The sequence below is a fragment of the Daphnia pulicaria genome, chromosome 5 (assembly GCF_021234035.1).
Source record: "Daphnia pulicaria isolate SC F1-1A chromosome 5, SC_F0-13Bv2, whole genome shotgun sequence".
In the NCBI taxonomy this organism is placed as follows: Eukaryota; Metazoa; Arthropoda; class Branchiopoda; order Diplostraca; family Daphniidae; genus Daphnia; species Daphnia pulicaria.
The window spans coordinates 4,730,490-4,753,803 of record NC_060917.1 but is presented as its reverse complement, the minus strand read 5'-3'; the positions used below and the strand labels follow the sequence as shown (position 1 = coordinate 4,753,803).

General features: G+C 40.9%; 4 protein-coding genes and 1 long non-coding RNA gene across 5 annotated transcripts; 3 read left to right on the top strand and 2 right to left on the bottom strand.

Annotated features, from left to right (window-relative positions):
• Positions 1-39: 39 nt before the first annotated feature.
• LOC124341004 (potassium voltage-gated channel protein Shaw-like) lies at positions 40-18,890 on the bottom strand. The gene is made up of 14 exons (XM_046793877.1): positions 18,036-18,890; positions 11,264-11,644; positions 8,842-8,950; positions 8,658-8,728; positions 2,374-2,527; positions 2,101-2,132; positions 1,874-1,923; positions 1,596-1,683; positions 1,348-1,455; positions 1,080-1,211; positions 910-985; positions 528-827; positions 343-468; positions 40-261 (listed from the first exon to the last, which is right to left on the bottom strand). Exons 2-14 carry the CDS (start codon positions 11,594-11,596, stop codon positions 146-148), a joined length of 1,695 nt encoding a protein of 564 aa, XP_046649833.1. The 5' UTR covers positions 11,597-11,644; positions 18,036-18,890; the 3' UTR covers positions 40-145.
• Positions 5,265-6,179, top strand: LOC124341433 (keratin-associated protein 19-2-like). The gene is made up of 4 exons (XM_046794535.1): positions 5,265-5,417; positions 5,515-5,650; positions 5,759-5,914; positions 5,988-6,179. Exons 1-4 carry the CDS (start codon positions 5,403-5,405, stop codon positions 6,002-6,004), a joined length of 324 nt encoding a protein of 107 aa, XP_046650491.1. The 5' UTR covers positions 5,265-5,402; the 3' UTR covers positions 6,005-6,179.
• On the top strand, positions 17,817-18,184 carry LOC124341627. Its single transcript, XR_006918548.1, has 2 exons — positions 17,817-17,911; positions 17,992-18,184. It is a non-coding gene; the product is annotated as an uncharacterized LOC124341627 (long non-coding RNA).
• Positions 18,891-20,332: 1,442 nt separating the features above from the next.
• LOC124341317 (acyl-protein thioesterase 1-like) lies at positions 20,333-22,103 on the top strand. The gene is made up of 8 exons (XM_046794374.1): positions 20,333-20,695; positions 20,779-20,810; positions 20,895-20,916; positions 21,029-21,072; positions 21,151-21,198; positions 21,261-21,507; positions 21,575-21,739; positions 21,820-22,103. The coding sequence occupies exons 1-8, from the start codon at positions 20,648-20,650 to the stop codon at positions 21,862-21,864; spliced, it is 651 nt and encodes a 216-aa protein (XP_046650330.1). The 5' UTR covers positions 20,333-20,647; the 3' UTR covers positions 21,865-22,103.
• Positions 21,783-23,296, bottom strand: LOC124341286 (AKT-interacting protein-like). Its single transcript, XM_046794325.1, has 6 exons — positions 23,165-23,296; positions 23,027-23,097; positions 22,857-22,957; positions 22,598-22,785; positions 22,219-22,525; positions 21,783-22,007 (listed from the first exon to the last, which is right to left on the bottom strand). Exons 1-5 carry the CDS (start codon positions 23,275-23,277, stop codon positions 22,273-22,275), a joined length of 726 nt encoding a protein of 241 aa, XP_046650281.1. The 5' UTR covers positions 23,278-23,296; the 3' UTR covers positions 21,783-22,007; positions 22,219-22,272.
• Between the last annotated feature and the right edge of the window lie 18 nt (positions 23,297-23,314).

Sequence of the window (23,314 nt, the reverse complement as noted above, 5' to 3'; positions counted from 1 at the left end):
CGGAGTCAAAAATGTTGTTTTGTTTTGTTTTGTTTTGCCGGTTGTGTGTAATGAAATAATTTCGATAATGGAAGGGAGGAAACACGTCGAAATAGTATGAAACAAGTAAATATTATGAAATGAGAGAAAACATTGCTTATTTTATTTATAGTGCGTATGTTTGTCCGGATTTGCCGTTGCCCGAAGTGACGCAATCTTGACTTCTGAAACTCACAATGTCCTGGTGAGCCGGAGGTGGACTGCTGGCCACAATCACCGGCACTACATCCCCCATAACGGAGTAAGTACAAAAGTTAGATCAAAATTAATTCAAATTTAAGTTAATTGAATTTGAATTAATACCGTGGAGAGTTTTCGAATCTCCTCCAGTGCTGTGAACCCTCAGTAGGGGTCCAGGGATTTTAGATGTTCCGCCAGTTGGAGCAACGACAACTGCTGGACTGTCACTCGCTGATCCGTTTAGATAACCTTTTAGCATTTAATAAAATTATTAGTTTATTTTAATTATTTCTTCTAGGTGGACAAACCAAGTCGGTTGATGAACGGCTGAGTTAATTTCGTAGTTCCAGCGGCGAACCGACGTCCGATTCCGTCCGCCCTGGACTGTTGTTGCTGGCCTTGATTATTGCTGGCCCGATCTGGCACCCGTTGCTTCCTGTTTCTCGGCTGCTCCACCGGCAAAACCCTCCGCCGCCTCTTTGGCAATTTCGACCGGGCCTGCGTGTGGCTGTAGAACATGGAGAAATTGGAGACGATGACGGGCACGGGCAGAGAGATGGTCAGCACCCCGGCCAAGGCGCACAGCGCACCCACAAACATCCCAGCATCTACATAACGCAATCATTTCAAAAAAAAAATCGATGGATAATTCATTTTTCGCTTCTAAATCATCATAATAGCATCATTTACATGTTTTAGGCGCCATGTCTCCGTAGCCGACCGTTGTCATGGTTACGATCGCCCACCAAAGGCCTTCCGGAATACTCTGCACATGAAGTGAAAAGCAAAGTTGAATATTTGATGTGACGAGAGATGACAAGTGCGCCGACAAAATGTTGAAATGAAGACATCATTTTTACTTTGAAATCGTTGTGCGGATTGGCCTGGAGCCTTTCGCCGTAGTAGACGAGACTGGCGAAGATGACAATGCCGAGCATCAGGAAAAAGACGAGCAGCGTCAATTCTTTAGCCGACGCTTTAAACGTGTGGATCTAATATATCCATCGCATCGCCGTGGCAATCAAGAAGCGGAGGGAAAAAGGATAATGGATTCCGGTGAAACGCTTTCACTCATCGTCATTTATCTCAGCTAAAAAAAGAAGAAGAAGAAGGAAAGAAAACTCTTACGAGGATCTTGAGACCGGGCGAGTGTCGAGTCAATTTGAAGAGTCGCAAGATGCGGATGATGGAGAAGAACTCGAGAATATCCGCATTATCCACATGGTGAGCCAGCTCCTGGAAAGTGTTTTATTTCGTGAATAATTACACACACTACACACACCCCCGTCCGCAATTGAATTCGAGCCGGATAGATGATCTTCTATCTCTGCTATTATAAAATAGTTGAGAAAATAAATAAGAGAGAATTCACTCGCCTGCAAGAGCATGTCGGTGTAGAATGAGAGCGTTGCCACCAGATCGATGACGTTGACGGGCGACTGCAGAAAATCGCATTTGTCCGGACTGAAATTTCAGACGAAAATGATTAGGAGGAGAGATAAAATATATTGAGCTATGCTGCTGCTGCCGCGGTACTAATGTTTAATTAGATTTTAGACCAAAATACGTATATCTAGTACGTCTATTCTCAAGGATATGTCCCTTGAGAAACGAGCGCGGCGTCTTCATTAGCGATCGCACAAAAACATTGTACCTGACAACGAAACGGATGGAAATCTCCAACGTGAACCAGATATTGCAGACCTGTGTTTACAGTAGTTAAACCCCGCCAGTCGATGAGAAGTTGTCCGGGTGCGGTTGTGTGGGGGTTTGTTTGTTGCGCATCAGCAAGGAAAAGACGTCAGATTATTGCGTAAATTGTGTTTTATTCTAATTGCCTATCATTTTAAAATGTGTGATAATGATAAGTTGAAAACGTACCAATTCGACGTAGAAGAAAGCCTCGTGCGGTTCTGTAATGAGACGGACAGCACAAAGTGCAAAGTTTCAGGTGATTAAATTTCAAGTAAAACAGAAAAGAGTTTCGGCCAGTTAATTAGACGTCAAAGTTTTGAGTCTATAGGGCGGGGGGACCGTGAAAAAATGATTGCAATTAGCGTGTAGAGAAAGATGGAATCAATAATAGAAATAGGACGACGGAGGGGGTGGTTATATAGATATGATTATTACATTAGTTGGCTAATAATAGCCTACCGGTTTTAACTTTGTCCAGCAAGAAGTAGGAGGCGTTTCCCGGTCCGTTGACGGTGATGTTGCGTAGGAATGGCACTCTCATGCTCGGGTGAGTTTTCAGGCAGAACGAGAGGACAGAAACGCAGATGAAAAACACGGAAATGACAGCCACTCCCTTGAGAGGAAATTTATAGAGGAAAAAATTGAATTTTTCATTTGAAATTTTTCTTCTCGACTTCTTTATTTGACGTGTGACAAATGCAGCAGCACACGAGTCTTGAAAAAACGTGAAGAAAAGAACTTTTTGCCTTTTTTATTATAACATGTCTATCGATTCTCCTCTCGAATAATTCTTTTCTGAAAATCTAATACGCCAAAGGCTATATGTAATAATCACGATAATGGATGACTCCCAAAGTTATTACGAGAGGTTCGTCCTTTTCACTAGATCTTCGATCATCGATTTGAACACATTTGAGCGCGAAACTCGTTATCGCATTCCATTTGAATTTGGGAAATGGCGCGCGCGTGCGATGGGGGCGTTTTGACTATTCTAATAAATCAGAAAAGTGAACGTGAAATGTTTGAGGCGAAATTTCCATTCGAGATCGAGTCGAGTGCGTGGCGTCAATTACACCGTGGACATGACAGCTGCCGGCCGCATAATACACGACGCACACGTATCAAGTGCAGTACGTGACCCGATGCGAAGGACTTTAATTGACTCGCCAGGGAGATACACGCCGACGTCGTCATCCCGCGGCCATCAGAGACTCCTACTCGAGTTGTCTCAAACGTGATGGGCTTCTGCGTATGTATATCACTTGCAGTGCAGCACGAAGACGACTGACGTCATCAGTCAGTCAGTCAGTCTCGACTTTTTATCGATTCGATGTTTAATTTATCGTCGATTACACGGGTCATTCGATATTCACGAATAAAAGGAGCAAAGTGGCTCCGAGAATTTATAAAACTCCTTCAGTCGTTTGTTTTAAATCGAGAGCGGGAAAATATTTAAATTTGTTTTTTTTTAAATTTCCCTGCGAAAACCATTTCACGTTTGACTGGATTCCAAAGAAGGCGTCGCGGAGATGTGCCACGTCGTTTTCTTTCTTGCACTTTGACCATTTTCCAATCATCGACGTTTTAGAGTCAAAAAGGGCGTGGCTGTACAGGGGGAAAAAAAAAAAGGCTCGGGACGGGCGACCTGTCAACTCGTCCGCCGTTCTATTGCCCGGCGTTCAATCGTTTCTCTTGTCTGCGACGCGATTTCATCTGTGTCTTCCCTCCCAATAAAAAAGTATGTCACCATTTGGCTGTTTTTTTTTACCGTGTAACGGATCAACTCCCCCCTTTATTTCAATCTATAAAAGAATATGGCGGAGTCTATAAAAAAGTTAGCGCGTCGGCCATGATGGCAGCAAGGTCTTCCGGCACAAGCTACAGAATTATATAGTAGATGTAATACAGTTGCTATCTGTATATTAAGACATATCCTTCGACTGTTAGTAGTAGAGTAGTATATAGAGATGTTGGTGGTGTGTATAGCTATGGATGTGTATGATTCTTATTTATTCGGTCCGTCTATCACGAGAAACTTCAAAACCATCTGACTTTCTTCATCCATCCATCCGCCTTCCCTCCTTTTCCCAGCCTAAAAAGGCCCGCCCGTTTGATGCATTCGCTCTGAATGCCGATGAAACGAAAAGAAACTGCCTGGGCGGCGTCCCCCAAAAAGTCCCCAGCTCTCCCGTTTGATGATATGTTTTTGGCAAACAAAACAAGATCTATACTATATATAGTATATGTGTAATGTTTATATAGACAGTTTCTCTTCCATTCATGCTCGGCTAAATCTTCTTTTGTGATCTCGCTGGAGCCTAACCGAAAAGAAACATTTTCATTTCTCTATTTATTATGGATGTTTTCTGTAGCTGCTGCTGGATTCAGTTATTTCTTTTTGTTTTACACAGAAAAGGCCAGCCATCATACATAGATATTCCCCGTTATTCGTTTTGGTGGTTCGTCTTTTGATGAGCATTTTCCCTTCTTGACTTCCAACAAGGTCCTGGAAGATCTTTATTTTATTACTAAGGCAATTTTGTAAAAGTAATTATTTGTGAATTTTATCCTGCTTTCGATTTCAATATCGATATCTTAATTCCATGGCCAATAGAAGATTAGTGTCGTCTGCTTTCGGTGTTTACTACTTCGAAAATGAGTCCTGTGGACTGTGGTGTCGAGAATTCAGTGACTTCATTGTGGGCGTCAAAGAAACAAACTTCGCTGATCATCGGAATGAAACGAAGGGCGCTGTGAATAATTGTGATGTCCAATTTCGGCTTGGCTATCGAGCAGGGCCAATATCTTTAACTGCTGAATAATCCTCGAAACAGCATGAAGCTTGGATGCACCAACTAACAATTGCGCCCGATTGCGCCCATTGGCTCGTTCATTGCCATTATTCCGAAATAAAAATCGGATTTTCCGTCTTACTCAAGCTTGACTGCACATGGTGACGAAGCAAAAAGATATTTTGCAATTTCATGCCAGTCAATGGGGGGGGGGGGGATCTACAAAAATTCGTGACACATGTAGTATTTCAAGCGCTTTGATGGTGTGAACTATTTTTAATGTTAGATTAAACGAAAACTTAATTTATAATCAAAGTTGCGGCCGGTTCCGGGACGACGATCTAAATTGATGCCAGTTCTTGCTCGAGGCCGGGTGTGAGGGAAGTCCCTTCACACACAAATGGCCATTAAACCGGTATTATGAAACTGGTGTTGGCCGGTTCTGTGGGGGAAAACCACGAACAAGTATTCATACTCATACTCAGCACGCAGGGAACGAAGCTTCCAGTAGAGGTGAGTTCATTCCTCCATGGCGAAAAATAATAATCCGTAACAATAACAAATGCACGCGTGACAGACAAAGAATGTCCTCCCAGTTCTTTCATTCAGACTGGTATATAAGCCAGGTGCTAGCATTGACTAAAACACTCTCAATCGAGAAGCAAACAACCATCCAACTCTTCTACAGCAGCGAAAATGTTCAGCTACAAGGTAACAATTTGTCCTAAACTTTTTTAGTTGCAGCTCAAGTTATATTTTATTTCTTATATCATGTATAACTTATTAACACTCTTATGTCTTTTTCTAGTTACTCTTGGTCTGCCTTATGGTGGTTCACTGCGTTCTTAGCATGCCCTTTCCTGGAGATGAAATAGTTGCAGTTGAAAGTAGTGCAGATGATCAGGGCGTCGACGACTTGGCGACTGCGGAACATCGTAGACATGGTAAATATTTACTGACTACATTTAATGCTTAGTCATGTATAGTGATTCCCTAAATTATCCTCATTTCATTTATTTAATTATTATAAATATTAATTCTTATTTATTTAGGATATGGAGGTTATGGCGGATATGGCGGATATGGCGGATATGGTGGCTACGGAAACTACGGAGGCTACGGAGGCTACGGTGGGGGATATGGGGGATACGGGGGATACCGAGGTGGCTATGGTGGACACGGACACGGACATCATCACCATCATCACGGTAAATTAATTAATTCAACAAACTTATAATTAACGTTCTGCATGTAATTTACACACTTGATTTGTTGTCGCAGGTTACGGCCGCAAGTAGGCTGACGTCTCCTTCAACCTTGTTGGTTTCTCCGAATTGAGTATTCGTCACGAATATTCGTTACCCTGTTATCCTGTTATGGTTACTTGTTTTGCATTTGTTATCTATTCTTAAGGAATAAAATTTGAAACCAATCAGAAACCACCAGCAATAAACTTTCTGATATTGGCAAGCAGAATTATTTTTATTTTCTTTATTTCAATAATATTTTTCTATATCTTGGCTTGCAAATTTCCAATACTAAATAATCGTTGAAAAAACCGCTTTGATCATTGGGATGAGTCGATTCAAATTCTATCGATATCTTAATAATTAGAAGATTGATGTCGTCTGCTCTTAATTTGTTTTATTTACAAGTTTCAAAAAAGAGACGGAGTTGAAGATAACAAAGAAAAACGGTGGAACCTACTGTTTGTATCAAACAAAGAAACAACAGTCATTTTTTGGAAATGAACGTGACTGAACGAAAAATAGAACAGCAAATTAAGTTACAAAAACGTGGTCGTCGTGTTGACTGTGGTCGCGTGCGCGCGTCGCTTTATATGCAATATAGCTTAAGACACAGTCCATGCTGTTTATCAGGTAAAATAAAACTAAGAATACAAATAGAATGATTGTGGGAGCTCTAAGAGAAGATGTTCAACCTGTTTCAAATTTGTGTTGTGTTGGTTTCTGACTAAATGTTTGCAGTATGTAACCTTTTCTTTTGTTCAGATTTTAGGCCTGAGCCAGCCATCATAATTAGAATATATCCCAGTTTTGCTTGGGCTCGTTTTGACCCTGTCATCAGCAACAATTGACTCTGTCTCAATCTCATTATCGCTTGGGTAATAATTTTCGTTACTTTTATTAACCTGTGACCTGCTAGATATTTGAATGATCCATGACTTGTTTTAATCCAGTGTATTACATGGAAACCTTAAATTATCCTGTCTATTGATAATTAAGGTACACCCACTGTCTCATTTTCAACTTTTCCTTAATTGTTGTTAACTCTGCCAATGTTTATCGTAACCCATTTCCTTTTTTTATTTAGATTAACAGCATCTAGATTGATTGGAGAAACTACCGATATCGAGACGGATCTCTTCTTCCCCTTTTTTTAAATTCTCTATGTCCTCGTGTACACCCATGTGAGTGTGAGTGTATTTACGCGTACGTACATTTTCCCATCCCGCCTGTGGTGGATTCAACTTTTCTGCGAACACTTGTGGATGCCTGGCCGTATTTCCCAGGCATAAAGGTAGGACGAAATTGACCTCTATTCTTCCTTTTTTGACAAATTTTGGTGGCGTTGGTTATAAATCGTTAGATAGTAACGGAGTACGATTATTCCTGAGCTAGGCTTCAATTGACTGGAACCACTGTTTTCTCGTTTTGTTTGTATTCAGTAAGGATTCATTAACTCATTTGTAGAACGACTGCAGATCAGGCCTGCTTTTTTTTTATCTCACAACTTTGACTGTGAGTAAACAATCAAATTTAAAATGTTTTTTACTGAAATGCTTCAAGCAAAGTGCAACTCGAAAATTTGCTGATGATTGATTATCAAATCATCAAATAATCTAAAGTCTTGGATGAGAGTGATACACTTTTTATGTACACCCATCTTTTCTAAAACAAGTAAAGCTGAGTTTGGGTTTGTTTGATTTCTTGTTGGATAATCCACCGGACGATATGTAAGGAATCTTAATGGAATGCTCCGATGAATGGCGGGCTCGATTCTTCTTCTTATTCTTCGAGATGAGCGCGTTTTCCATCGAGGGACTCGTTCCCAATCACCCAGCGCATCTGATTGAATGATATATCCTTTCTCTATTGAACGCCAGGCTCTCATATATTATTCGCTTCTTTTGTTTAGTTTTCGGCGCTCAGCCTAGGCACAAAGTGATGATGTGTATAACGAAGCGGAAAGCCGCGATGAGGGAAAATCAAATCGCTTTTTATCACGCCAAGCTCCTTTTTATCCATCAGACCGATATTTCCCTTTAGACTAAGTATAAATATCTATATATTCCGCGTGTATAGCACATTATGGCATCATCTACGCCATATTGAGCTGCGCACAAAGAAAATAATCACAAAAAAAGAAAAAAAGTGAGTCTAAAGTGAAAGAGGAATAAACGAGTTCTAGGCGCTAGTCACTTTGAGACGATAATGAGAGACGAGTGCCATTGAACGACATTTTTCTTTCTTTTTTCACCCGGTCGAATAATCGGCTTTTGATGGAGGTCTATCAAGACGGTTATCTTCTCCTTGGCACCGAAAAAAATGGTTTAAAAAAAATAAACTTCATAGTTGACTTTTCCTGCGGTATTCTTTTCGGCAAATGTATATAACAACTGCTCTTGTAGGGGCTGAAACACTTTCTCTCATATTATCTCGAGAGTCATATTCTTTTATGTACTTTTTTTTTTACAATATGTATAAGGCCCTATACATCTCTTTTGTATAGTTGCGTGTGTGTGGGAGCTAGACTAGAGCTAGCTGTCTGTCGATTATTTTCCTCTTTCTTTCCCTTCGCCACAAGATTGAACGGTTTTATTGATTGGGCGGAAGACGCCCGGCTTCCGTTGTATAATAGCTACATTCGATGTGTGTGTAGTATATGTATATCTAGCTATGTATTTATTTTGAGTGTATATTAGTTTACCTTGGCCGGTAGAGATGAGTAGGGCTCGTCGAATAACGACCATGTGGCTGGTTTGAATCGCTGCCATAAACCTGCAAGGGGGGGGGGGAAAACAAAATTGGATCAATTCTTTTCTTATTAGACAAGTCACGCGATGATTAATAATAACAAACTTAAGTTGCTACGAATGGGAAGATGGACTTACTAAGGCGTCCGGCAAGGTAATCCTCTTCGTAACCAAATTTTCTGGCTATTTCCTCTTCGGTTGGCTTTTCCGTTTCAATGTCCAGTTTGTCCAAAATGGCCAACGTTTGCTATATAAATTATTTGACAAAAAATAAATCAAAAAGAGGGAAATTCGATTCACACAGCTGAGACAACATGGTGTGCAGGATTTCGTAGAACGCGCACGGGATCCAATCTCTCGTTGATTAAACTCAGTCATGTGACGAAGGAAATGGATGGCTGGACGGGGAATTCCTTGATCATGTGATATCGCGCCCAGCAGACACACGCACACACATATGGTCAAAGACTTCCTCGTCTTCGCCGATTCGTTTCCTCATTTCCTCACAAACGTTTTCTTTTTTCCCCCCTCGTCTGAGAGTTTTTTCGGGTGGGACAAAAATGTCAACAATAGAAATCCCATCATCTTCCTCGCTTTTGGGATTTATTTACACCCGGAATCCGAAAATCGTTTGAACTTCTTTTTGGGGCGCGCGAGTTGAATAATCTCAAAGTTGCACGACGTTTTTGTGTGTCAATATTGAAAATTCCCAGCTGCTGATTTATTGTGTCTACCTATTGACTCTCTTTCGATTTAACTTAAAATTCCCGAAAACTGCGTGTTTGATTGATGCGCAAACGTGTCGATATAAACGGCGGTCCCCCAATCACCCAAAAGTTTTGTTGAAAAAAGAAAAGTAAATCAAATTCAAGATGGCGCCACCTTTCAATCAGGAAAGTTTTGGACCGAAAGTTTTTTTTTTTTTTTCAACTTTCGGAAGTGTGTGGATCAACTTGAATCTGATTAAACTCGACGCCTTTTAGTCCCAAGTTTCATCGGGACAACAACAGCAAATCCCGGCAGCAAGCGAAGATGTGGAAGGAATTGACAAAAGTTATGGCCTCTGCCGTACGTGTGTCCTTGATTGACACATCTTTTTATTTTTTTTTTCAAAAAGACCCGCCAACAAGTTAAAAGGGCGCCAAGTTCAAACGTATAATTTCATAATGAATTTATACACAAGATTCTGTGAATAATCATACAGTTTCCTGTTGTGCACAGCAGCATTCGGTGATTCAACATTTTAATTGAATTGTTACCAGCATCTCAGCCAGTAGTACCAAAGTCCCTTTTTGCAATTGTTGGAAACCTTCAAAGTCACGCCCGGCAACCGCCTCGTCGTACCAGTGCGGAATATCCATAGACATTTTACTAGACATTAGCTTAAGTAATTAAATCGGGTGAATTGGGCGAATTCACGCGCATCAGCCGCTAGGCGGGTCGCCCTTTTGTCTGGCGGCATCATCCGCCCGGATGGATCGGTTTCATTTCCGTCCCCTTGTTGCGATATGTTTATTATATGTATTATGTATTATATAGATGTGTGTAGTAGTAGTATATCTATAGTCTAGCCTATATAGCGCCGAGCGTTTATAGTTTAGTAAGAATAAAATAGTCCGAGCAAATAAAGTATAGGCGAGTCTTGAGCTGTGAACCAAAACGAAGCCAATCTATTGTCCAATAATGGGTGGGGGTGCGGTCGGTTGAGTTTGCTGCCGACCAGCCAGCCGGCAGAGGCTGCTCTGCTATTATATAGGGAATAAAGTCTCTGTATGTGTACTCCCATAACAATATCTATATATAATCATAACGTTAACGCTCCGGCCAATCAAATAATAATACGTTTAAAACTAACTGTTATATTCCACTGTGTGTGTGTGTAAGCTGTGCTGTAGAATATAGGCCGTCCGACTATGTGACTCCAGGACAGCCGGCGTATACAATAGAGTAAATTAGGTACAATCAAAACGGTCGACTATTACGTACGAGATGTACCAAATGACGGGGCCTTTTTTCCGCGTACTACATAACGCAACTTACATTTTCATTTCACAACCAACGATAAAAAGAAAAAAAAGTTTCTTTTATTTATTCTGTCGTGATTTTATATCTATACTCTTTAACGTTCTATCTAGAAAAAAATTCCTAACGCATTATTTATTAAATATAGGCCAAGAAAGGAAATTATACTATGATGTGTAATGCAGGAAAAGCTATTCGTATGTATAGAACAGGTTTTCCCCCTTTTATAGTGTGTACACACACAACTTGGGTTGTCTATTCTCGCTCCCTCCCACTCACTATTTTATTCTTTTGTACAATCTCTACTATAACGCACCGGTGCGCGTATAATTGAATGCCGCATGAAAGTCACGTCTATAGAAGGTTAACAGAGCAGTAGCCAAGGATGCACGAGGCCAACGTAATATAGCTGCGCTGCCTCCCTATAGGCTACACATAGTCTATTATTTGATATATTTTATTGTTTTCCCGAAATGTTTTTCTCTTACGTAATGCCAGTTATTAATGACTAGACATTTAGAGAGAAAGTTATTATTACCTGGGTGTCTCTGTGGACGGTGTAAGTCATCCAGCAACAGGGCTCGACTTGATTGGAGTCGAGCCCCCAGAATTCCAGTTCCTCTTCGAAGAGTGGCCCGCACACGTGCGACGGATAGTGGAGCTTGCCCGTCCTGTAGTAGTTGAGGATCTGCGAGAAGACGCCCGGATGGCGATCGAAGAAATATTCGTTGAGGATTGGATCGTAATTGACGAGGGCCTCGGTCAGTCTCGATAATCGGGTGGCCGGAATCTTTTTCAGGGTCGTCTTGTAGGTCTCGAAGCGGATTCCGCCCACGTTGAGAACGATCCGGTTCTCCCCATCCATCGCCATCTCCTCTTTTTTGATTTCTTTTTCAGTTCATCCGCCCGCCCGCCGATCCTGATTGACAATTTGTAAAACCCAGACCACAGAATGAATGTTGCACTTGATATGAGCTGTTACAATCAAACATTTGTAATGGAAACTGTTGACATTTCATCATTCGCATGAGTTAACTGCAGTTAACTCATGCACAAAGACGTAGACATTTACTCGGTGTATGCCCTTGGGCTCTGGCATAGGACCTATTGTGTCACATATGTAGCAATCACGTCTCATCATTTTCTATGGACTAAGGATCAAGTCTCTTTTGCGTCGGACTTTTTCTATTTGTCAATGGGATCGAAACATTGTTCGGTTTTCTACACAGGTTGATTGCCCTACTTTGTTTGGAACGATTTTCAGTTGGATTGTTACGTGATACTCGAGTTATTATTTAGCTTCCCCTGACGTATTTCTTTATCGAAAAAGTTTAATTTGGTTTATTGGACAGACATTGTTATCTCAAAGGCTCTATGTCCTTGGAATATAAATGGACTGTTTCTTTTTATTTTATTGATAGGTTACTATATCATATTATAATTGACGCAAATGTATAGCAGTTGAACTCTGGCACAGACATAAATAACTGCCAGCGCCAGTCAAATCAATCGACAGACATGAAATGTTGCTGGGTGGGACAAGCTGTTGGTAATAGTCGGTCGCACTTTTGTTTCGACATTCTGGTGAGCATAGAGCCTATATCTTGGATAACCATGTACACACACAGACGCATTCTATAGCCCAGTGTGTGTGTGTGTGTGTTATATAGTCCTCCATAATAGGTGTAGGGCGTATATTATCGATCGAGACGCTTCGAGTGGTTGGTTAAAAACCGCCTCCAGTCTCCAGTTGGCTGCTGCTGGTGTCTGTGTGTATATGTGCTGCTTGCACTAATAACATGAAAGAGCTATATATAATAGCCTCGATAGCAGTTTTCTCGGTGCTGCTATTATGTTTTATGGCTACAGCTCGGCGCGTTATGTGTGTAGACTTTATTCCACGTCGGATGCAGAAGAAGTTTAGCGATAGAAGCGCCGGGGAATTTATGTAGAAAATCAGATGATTTAATAACGCGCCAGAGTCTCGGCACCCGCGCTATTAAACACCGAAGAGTTTTGACTGTAAAGCTCATTTTTCAATTGTAATACATTATTCCGGCAACTTAGCTCATAATGTGTGATATTATAGACTAGACTTCAAAAGGGAAAAAAGAAAGAAATAGTAGCGCAAGATTATCATTTTCTGTTTCTTTTGAAAAACTGGATGCTGTCTAACCTTTAGGCGTTGCCTCCAACCGAATCAATTTCTCTTGTCGAAAAAGAAGGAAATGGATCTGGCATCAATATTCTACACAACATACATACACACTCTATCCGGAGTCTATATAAATCTAAAAATTAGAAAAAAATACAGTTTGATATGGTCTATATAATATCGGCGTATTGAATATAATATATTTGTCGATCCTGCTGCTTCTGCTTCTGCCGGAAGAAGGAAATGAGGCGATATAGAAAAAGCAAAGTCGGGCGACCAATAACATGGTCCAACGCTCTTAGGGTCACCCGCAAAAGTATATGTGGGGACTCTGCGATATTATGACGCTTGCGACCACAGCACTTGCACCAACCGGCAGCAGCAAATACAGCCGAGAGTGAAAGATATGCTCGGCTAACCAGCAACGACACCGCAGGGAAGCCTGAAATATATGCTGCTGCTGCTGCCCGCCAAACAAATAGACGTAAATGTATTTAGTTTGGCCTATTTTTCAATAGCTTAGTCTGATCTGATCTCTCTCTCTTGATTCTATTAAATCTAATACACCTTTCAGGGCCGTATAGCTTTTAGCGGAAGGTAATAATTAGTAGTACAGCCAACTCCATTCGTCCGTCGACCAAGCAATAAGATCATTTCCGTCCCTCTATATTATGTAAGCCCTTTTACGGCTGCTGCTTTATAGCCCTGGGTGAGTAGATAGTGTAGACAGTGTCGGTCGAATAAGGGAGGGAGAACTTTCTTGATTAATTCAATGCACAGCTCTGATGGGCAGGCAGCATCGGGATGGAGATTACTGCATTTGATGATGGAACAAGCTGCTGAATCAAACACAGTCTTCGATCCCGCTGGCTATACACACTGCCTTTATATGTATAATGCAACTCGGTGACAAGGCCCTAGCTCAGAGAGATCCTTGTCTATATATTTTCCCATTTGCCGGCAGATGTGACGCATTGAATGAACAATACATCACATCACAAGGCACTGCTAGGTATAAATCCAGTACACAGACAAAAAATCACGAACTGTTATTATTATTATTATTAGCAGATGAGATGAATGCCAAATGGGCTGTCGTATGGGAGGATATCAGACGACATGTTTAAGGATCTACGGGAAAGAGTTGACAGATTCCAGTGAAACGCTTCTACTCATCTTCTTCCAGAAGTTTTTTAAGGAAATATTGAATTTTATAGCATAAGATTTTAGCTCAATTTTCCTTGAAAAAATCTAAACTAAAAGCGAATCGTTCACCGGAGATTTTCGTTTCTTTGGTAAATGCTGCCGTCTGAAATTTTCATTGCAATTAATTTGTTAAACTTTTAAAAAAATAAAAAAATGTAACAGTCAGTTAATTTAGAGCAAGATTTTATAAATGCAAGAATTATATCAGATATTTCGGAATTATTGAAATTTGTCAAACGTAAAGCATGGTGGATAGTTATTGAGAATTTGACAGTCGAAACAATGAGACGATAATTGTGAAATCTTTTATGCTGGTTTTAGGTCCCTTCTCAACTCTTTCCGCAGGAGAAGTGCGTACCTTCCAGTCTCTGATTCCTGAACAAATCTCTCGGTAAGAAAGTAAAAAATAATTTGATCTGTTAAGTCTGTCACTTGACTGTGCTTGTTTGTGTTGTGGCTTGCCGACTATTTTACCCATCTAGAATCCCTGAAAAATTCTTTCAATGTTTCGTTTGCTCAGCTATAGTTTAAGGTACTTCATTCTCAACTGATGGGTCATTTACATCTTTATCATGTGGAAACAACTGGGCGTAGTCTTAGAAGTTTGTGTTGTGAATTGTTGCAAATTGGACCGTTAGAGAAACTCAGCCAGCAAATTATCAATCTAGTTGAGAGCTTTGGAATTCAGAGGAAATGTATGGGAAAAGATCGGGAAAACGTAAGAACGTCTCCATCCACATAGTTTGGTCCACAAACAGCTGGGTTATTGAGTCTGAACTCAAAACTTTTTCTTTTTTCAAATCTCCAAATTTACATTTCTGTGTCAAACTTTTAATTAAAAAACAAGTCCCTTGTTGTCCCGCGATTTTTCTATCCTCGTGGCCTCTCGTCCTACTGAATCGGTACTACGTGCCTGGGGGGGGGGGGGGGGGGGGGGTTAGTCGTTATAACCTAAACATTTATATAATAATAATAATAATAATACTGATCTAATCAAGCTGCTGTAGGATATAGCTTCGATCCTAGGAAAGAAAGAATGAAGACTATAAGAAAAGCTGTTGGTGCAGGATCTTCTCCAAAGCCTTATAATATATCTTTAGTGAAGATGGATCGAACAGCAGAGTCTTCTATATTCTTGAAGATAAATGTCGTCGTCGTCTCCGGATGATTCACTGCCGGCTGCTGTCCATCGACAGCTGCAACAGAATAGAGAGAGAGAGAGAGAGAGCTGGCCGCGGCCAACAGCGTATAATAGTCGAATGTGTTTTTTTGGGTGGGCCGGCCCCTCATGTAGATAGCAGAGCTCTAGGTCAGACTGTCAATATCTACTGTGCTGTAGAGTCCTCCTTCTACTATGTACTATAGACTGTACTACGCAGCAGCAGCAGTCTTATGTATGAGATGGGGGGCCAGCAACCACTCGATCGTCGTCATATACCGACCCGGAATTGCATGGCCTTTCTTCTATTTACGGTCGACTGATTTCGTAGAGAAAGAGAGGAAACGCCGCTTGGATATATATTTTCTCCTTCTTTCTTTCTTTTTATGTCTACAAGATGATGCTGACTCCCGCGTGGCACGAATTTAGGAGAGCACTTCTTTTCTCTTCTACTCAGAGAAAAACAAAAAGAGCATATTGGAAATGTTCTTTTCTCTTTTCAAATCAGTCTTTTGCATAAATTTCTCATACGCATTCATATCACACACGCCGGGGTATAAATAGGCAGCAAGAGCTAGCACGATTTGTGAACAAGGTAAAAATAGCGAGGGGCTCCTGATTTTTTTCCACATTTGATCAAACCGGAAAAAACAAAACAAAAGGCAAACAACAAAGGCGAAAATCTCTCGTGAATAATATTAACCAATTTTCGCTGAGCTGTTAGACTAGATGCGCTCCTTCAAAAATGTGTATAGGGAAAGAGCTTAATATATTATTCATTATACCTTTTGAATTTTCTTTTAGAGCGTGATTGTACTGTTGATCGGTTGTTGAACGAAATATCGATTACATAATTCTTCCTCGGTTTAATATTAAACAAGAAACAAATATCCTTTTATTACGTACGTAATGCAAGACAACTGTTTGTTCTTTGGGTCACTTTGATCTGTACAGTCTGTCGTTTTATTTGTATACTGATTGACACGATCGACCGACGAAAGATTCCTCGTGAAAACGATCACATAAACGATCCTGTTGTGTGTATGTGTGTATAGGGAGTGGTGGTGTGGGGGGGGGGGGGACCTATACACAAGAGCCGAGATAGATTTGATTGTCTGGAAAGAAATCGATAGTAAGCGAAGATGTGTGAAAACCTTTTCTCCTCCTCACGTTCGCTTTTCGTCGTCGCCCTTTTTTCTGCTTACAATCCAGATATTCCGTGTGTGTTATTTCCCCTTTTTTGCCTTGTTTCCACAGTCCCTCGTCGAACTTTCCGTCTTCCTTCCAGAATATCACAGGGGAAATGAAAGTGTCGTATTATTCACAAGATTAAATTGTAGTCGATCGAAGAGTTTCAGAGAACACGGCCCAGCATCGCAGCGGCAGCAGTCGAATGATTCAGTAGGCCTACACATTTATATGTGTAATATGTATATGTTTGTTTGTTGTTGCTGTGCGCAGAGCTATTTTGGCCTATCTCCCCCCTTTTTTCTTTCATCTGATGTTACTACACAGTCGGCGAGGATATAGGAGTTGAACAAACTACACAGAGTAGTCTATACACAGTACATAGAGAGCAACAAACTGTGTGGAAGAAGAGCTAGCCTTTTTTGCACATGACCAAGTTTTGCCGTGAGTGGATTGATGCTGCCAACAGTATAGGCTGAGTGTCTGGAGGGATGATTTTAATCTTCTAATACTTGTCATACATATGCTACGAAAGCGCAAGAGCTGAAACTTGTGAATCACGTACAAATAAAACGGCGATGCCGAGAAAAGAACAGCACGAACAGTAAAGAGCAGCAGCAGCCAGTCATACCAGCACTTGAAAAAGTGCGGATTGGAGAGTATATAGTCTTTTATTTATAACTTTGTCGGTTCATTCATTGATTGTGTCCCTTTATTTCTTTTCCAACAGAAAGCGCCAAAGAAGAAAAAGAAACGAATGAAATATGCAATTTTTATCATCGATCACAATTCCGGCTGGATCTGCTGCAGCGCCAAATTCAAGAGCTTTTGGAGTTTTGGTCCACGTCTTATATATATCTGACTGGGTCATCAGTAGCTTATTCTCCAATAACCATTGGAATCTCTACAGCGTGAAAATCCTTCCAGAGGATTTCTTTTTCTTCTCTATACTATGCTGCTGCCAGTGGTGATCCTGACCAAAGGCGCCTCTCCTGATATGGGGCGGGCTGTACAGCACATTCTGTATAGCTCCTAAATCTTTCTCCGTTGCTCGCTGGCAAGAGTAACAATAGCCTAAGGATTATTGATGTCAGTTGGCTCTCTTTTTTTTATTATTATTTCCTTCAGGCGAATCCAAGAATGAAAATGGAACTTTGTGTGTACTGGACCCTAAATGTAGTGCGCGAGTCAACAGCTGGCAGTTTTTGTCAACCAAAGGAAAGCGAGCGAATATAATAAGTATCTAAACTGTTTGTACACAATTTCTAAAATTTAAGTAAATCAACCAAGAATCAATCTTTTCTTCCTGCGCGCCAGAAAAAGATACCATCTAATTCCCAACACAGGCTTAAATATAATAACGGATTTTTATATTTGAATAGACTCTCAAGCCTCCAAGCAATAGAAGAGATCCATCGAAGCATATTCTAACACGATCCCCCTATAGAGAAGACCCCGAAATTCATCAACTTAAACACGTATTGACAGTCTCTCTTTTCTCTACACGGGAAGAAAAACAAGTTTGCGATCCTGCTGATAAAAATCCTGATATTTCTAGACGACGCCAGAGAATACAAGTTTCTTTTTTAACTGGGATATTACCTCGGCGGGCCGGTGAGTGACGGAGTTGACGAAAAAAAAAACCAATCAATGGACGTGCCTTCTGCCGCCTTTTTTGTTCCCCCGGACGCGGGCGTCTGCTGATGGATATCGCGTGCAAGTCACGAGGGCTCCTAGTAGCCGGAGCCAATAGAAAAGAAGTTGGAAGAAGAAACTTTTTGAAAGTCAGCGACACAAGTCAAAAGAAACGTGTGTGTGTGTTGTTGCTGCTGCACTGTGTGTTCGGTACTGATTCAGCTGGGATATCTGTTGCCAACGATCTGGTGGCGTGGTGTCAGCACGCAACAGTCGGACAGACACGACTGGTCTTTAACACAAACAGTTCCTCATCTTTCATGTGTGCTGCTGCTGCTGTGCTGCTGCTCCTGATGCCGTCTAGAGTCATCAGCGCGCAATGTTGGCTCTCGGTTGAATGCTCTTTGAGGCGCATGTGCTCTGTGTTCCTTTTTAGGCTACTACCCCCCCATGATATCCTTCCTGACTGTGTTTATGCACTCCCGCAATGAATAGAACTTTGGCGGCTTGTTATACGATAGATGTACTGTACACCAGACACTATAGATTTAGATGTGTAACATAGGATGTAATATTCCGTCTATGGAGGACTAGCTCTACAAATGAGATTAGAGATTCCAAGATTAGTTCATTGTTATTCTTGACCCACAGGCAAACACACAACAGAAGAAGAAGTCGTCAGCAGAAGGAAAAGAATGTTTTGTGTAGGCTGTGTAGCGATTTCTTTTCTTATATAGTATATTCGGGTTACTTCTTTTCTCTTTTTTCTGTGATTCGAATCAGTGATGTTGATTGCTTGACATATCTCTCAGCCATTCCTCTATGCGATGGTTGGTTATTATATAAATATATCACTTTTTTCCCCTCCTTTTTTCGGGGGGCACACCCAAAAGTCACTATTTTTTCCTCCCTCTTCTTGTTGATGTGGCAGGGAATTCGTCTCGAGTCATGACGAGTAGATGGGATTCTTTCTCTCTTTTCATTCTCCAATACTCTGCCAAAGAGGATTCGGAGGGATGAACGAGTTATACGTGCTTGCTCGCACTGGGCTTGACGCTGGGCTGTGACGTGCTCGTGATGCCCTTCGTTCACATTTCTCTTCGATCTATTGCAAATAAAATATCTATCGGAATCTTTTTCAAAGTTTTTCTTTTTTCTTTTGAACATTTTTTTTTTTTTTAGTTTTTGGCTGCTCTATCTGTTGGCATGGTGACACATCTTGTCGTGACGGCAACTCTTTAGCGCTCTGCTGTCGGCAGTTAAACATGACGGAGAAAGAACATGTCGAGAAATAAGAGCTGCTCTTCACGCAGATGTGGCCGTTTTATAGCCACCGTCAGTCGCCTTGTTGGCTCATTTGGAGAGAGCGGAGGAGAAATCTTTTTCTGGGCGATAAGAGTTTCACAAATCCAAAGACACAAGACTATCTTCTCCATAGAAACATTTACGTCCCGTGTATTTGCATTCAGATTGCCAACCAACGGGGGATTTGAAATGGTGATGAGATACTTTTCTTCTTCCTCTTCCTTTTTTTTTGTTTTCCCTGATGTATCTATCCAACGGTTGCTACTGGTATAAGACACGCATCTGCATATGTTGATTGAGGATACACGACCTGGCCGTGCCCCAATTGTTTCCCTGCGCGCTCGTATTATTCACGCGGGAATCGCATAATAATCTCATTGGGAGAACAAGAATTATGATGTCATTTATTATCAGATTATTCGAAATCAGGGCTGTGCAGCACAACTTTGGCTGCGTTGACGGAAAGCAATTCATTTAATGAATAGTATATGTTACAACCTTCATATTTGCCACGGCGAAAGTTAATATAATAAACGACGGGAGTCAGAACGGTCGGCTACAACAGTTTTCTTGACATTTCTCTCGCACATTAGGGTTTGTAGCCAATACGTGTCAAGACAACAGCATTCTCATGATGTGTATACCAACAACGGCGCATTGGAATAAGTGTCATAAAAATATATCTCATAAGAAACAATAAGAAAAACATGTTGGGCAATCGTGTTATTGTACATCAATTTATTGATGCCTGCGCAGTCTGAGCTCTACTATATACAGATTTGACGAGTCCATCTTTGAAACGTGACTCGATTGAATCTGGGATGTCGAGCACTCGAGCTCCCTGTTGGATGGGTCTTTACTCGGGATTATTATGTAAGTGTCAAAAAGCCGTCACACCTACTGTCTCTGCAAACTGCTTGGTCAGTCTCTTGGCAGTCACGTTTGCACTTTGCAGACGTAGATCCAATAAAACTTGAGCAGAACTTTTGGTTTACCAAAAACCCAGAAATCAATTGTAAAGAAGGAATTGAATAATTTTCGTTTTCATTGGTCAGTTCTCCGTTGTGTCGATGAAGTGTGAATAATTTATTTTGTGTTTGTTCGAATTTTGAAAACGCCGGTACATTGGACAGCCATTGTTGGATGCTGTTTAGAAACGCGTACGGTGTACCCCGTATTTTGACAGAACATTTCCAATTAAGAATTAACAACCGTCGTTCACCGACCGTACCTTGTCGCATCATTGCAGATTACTTCGATCAATAATTATTGTCATGGCAGGCAAGGTCGTCATCGAGGCTTCCGCAAAACACACGGCTACGGTAACGATCTTCTATTTCCTGTCAATATCATCCCATGCTAACTTTATCGGCATTCTTTTTCTTTCGTGTCGTTGTTGCCATAGGTCATATTCTTTCACGGATTGGGAGACACAGGGTAAGTAGTTTAGGCCCAACAGTGCCGCTTGCCTCAACATAATAATCAATAAGTTATCTAACTGCTATTTATGTTTCTATTTAGTCATGGCTGGGCCAGCAGTTTGGTAAGTAGTAAATCCCATCAGCTGGAATTCAATATCTGATGTGAAAATGATGCAATTTTGTTTTGTATGTTATTAATATTTTTTCAACAATTACTGTGTGTGAACAATCAAGGCTGAAATCAAACCAGCTTTCGTCAAATTGGTATGCCCGACTGCGTAAGTTTGCACTTTAAGCTTTCACCAATTTACATGCAGACATGAGCATTTCCATTAACCAGCATCTCATTTTATCAGACCAACAATTCCAGTCACTTTGAATTCTGGATTCAGGATGCCAGCATGGTATGTGCCATCAATTAATTTCTGTCATTGATAACAGGCTAATAATGATTTGGGGTTGACAGGTTTGATCTCAAAGGCCTTGACCTGAGTGCTGGTGAGGACACAGAAGGAATTCAGAGAGCTGCTGTCTCTGTCCAGAGTCTTATTGAGGAAGAGATCAAGGGAGGGATTCCCTCCAATCGTATAGTTATTGGTGGATTTTCCCAAGGAGGTGCCCTGTCACTCTACTCTTCGTTGGTCACCAAACACACACTGGGTGGTGTGGTGGCTCTCTCCTGCTGGCTTCCATTGCGTGATAGTTTCCCAGCCGTACGTAAAATTCAGTTAATTTTGTTATTGGTATATTTTTACAAACGCTTTTCATTGACATCTTAAGAAAATTGCCGGCAACACTGAAACTCCAATTATGATGTGCCACGGAGATTCGGATCCTATCGTTCCACTCCGATGGGGAGAGCAAAGTGCAGCCCTTCTTAAGAAATTCAACAAATCCGTCGAATTTCGCACCTACAAAAACTTGGCCCATTCGTCTTCCGATGAGGTAAAGCGAAACAGTAAAAATCAAACCGAGATTTTTCGTGATGTTAACAATAAGACAACGTTTATTTGTTCGCATTGCAGGAAATGAGGGATCTTAAGGCATTCATAATGCGTACTATACTTTAGTAAAGGAAAAAAAATGAATTCTTCAAATATGCAGGCTCCACTGTTTAGGCGAGGAACAAGATGGGAAAAGCGCTGTTTCGTTTATATGTGGAAGACGTAGAGTCAGTGGGATACAGGCTGCCCATCCATGTGCCTAGTGTAACCTAGTGTGCAAGTCAGAAATTTTAAAATTCATCAAACTCCTCGTCTTGGCCATTATTCGGTGTATGCCCTTCAAAATAAAGTATATTACACTCCAACACATAGATGAAAAAGTCATGCTGTCCACCTTATCATCACTAGGCGTAGTAATTTTGATTTAAATACTTTAAATTACCAATAATCACTAACGACGAACAACATTTATTACATTACCTCTAGAATGTGCTGGAAGGAAAGCATCACAGTAGTAAATCCGGTGCATTTTATTCAATCCTGACTAGAACAGGGTTGGAGCGAACCGGGTTTAACCCACGACAGGGATTTGTTGCCAGTCGTACCGCTTGATTTGGCATTGGCAATTACAGCTTTGCGAAACGTTCCGTGAATATTGGGATTGTAACTTGAGAACCTCAAGTAGTGCGCATCAGTGGAATATGGGTTGGAATCATTGAGTTGGTCTTTGCATTCGATAATGCATTCGGTAACCCTCGTCTGAAACTCGGCCAGATCGTGTGTGAATCTGTTTGTCAAAAAATCGATTCACTATTACTCGTTATTCGTTAAGGCATTAGATTGTTATTGAAAGTCTTACAAATCTGCTGCAAGTTGATTCACTGAATCGCGGTTCTCTATGACGAGAAGTGATTTCTTTATGTACAAAAGTAGGTGCCAGATGTGATGCACACCAACTTGCCATTTGCCAAAAGCCGATCGAGTCTCCATGTAACCCGAAACCGGGTCAACTTTGGGGTGGAAGATCGGCGGAGAGAAAACGATATTCTGGGGGATGTAATCATTGGCAACTGTCAGTTAATATATCTTAAAATTTAAGTAAGACAAATGTGTCTCACAGGAACATCAATCTGGGGAAAACTTTTCCCTATGAAAATGTGAAAACGAAACACTGCTCCTGCATAGTAACCACTTCTCAAAAAGATAAGGCCAAACCAATCTGTAAAATAAGTAAAGAGGTACTGATAAAGTTCAGTATTTTCATTGTTTATTGTGTTTCTTATCTTACGCAGGGGTTCTTTGGCAGAAGGCATTACATATACATCTTGCAAAATCTTGGATTGGTCTCTTAAAGCATTGCTGTGATAAAAAAAAGTGGGTTATATTGAATGACCTTCTTGCATTACAAAGGAAACCAACAACTTACTATTCAGCCAAAATTGAATATTCCATGAAAACAGGTTGGTAAGTACCCATTACCTCTTGTGTGTCTTTGTCTACAAAATGGGGCTCTGACGAAGTTATATTTCGAAATTCCATTTCAAATCCTTTGGCACTCGAGCAGTCTAAGTTTTAC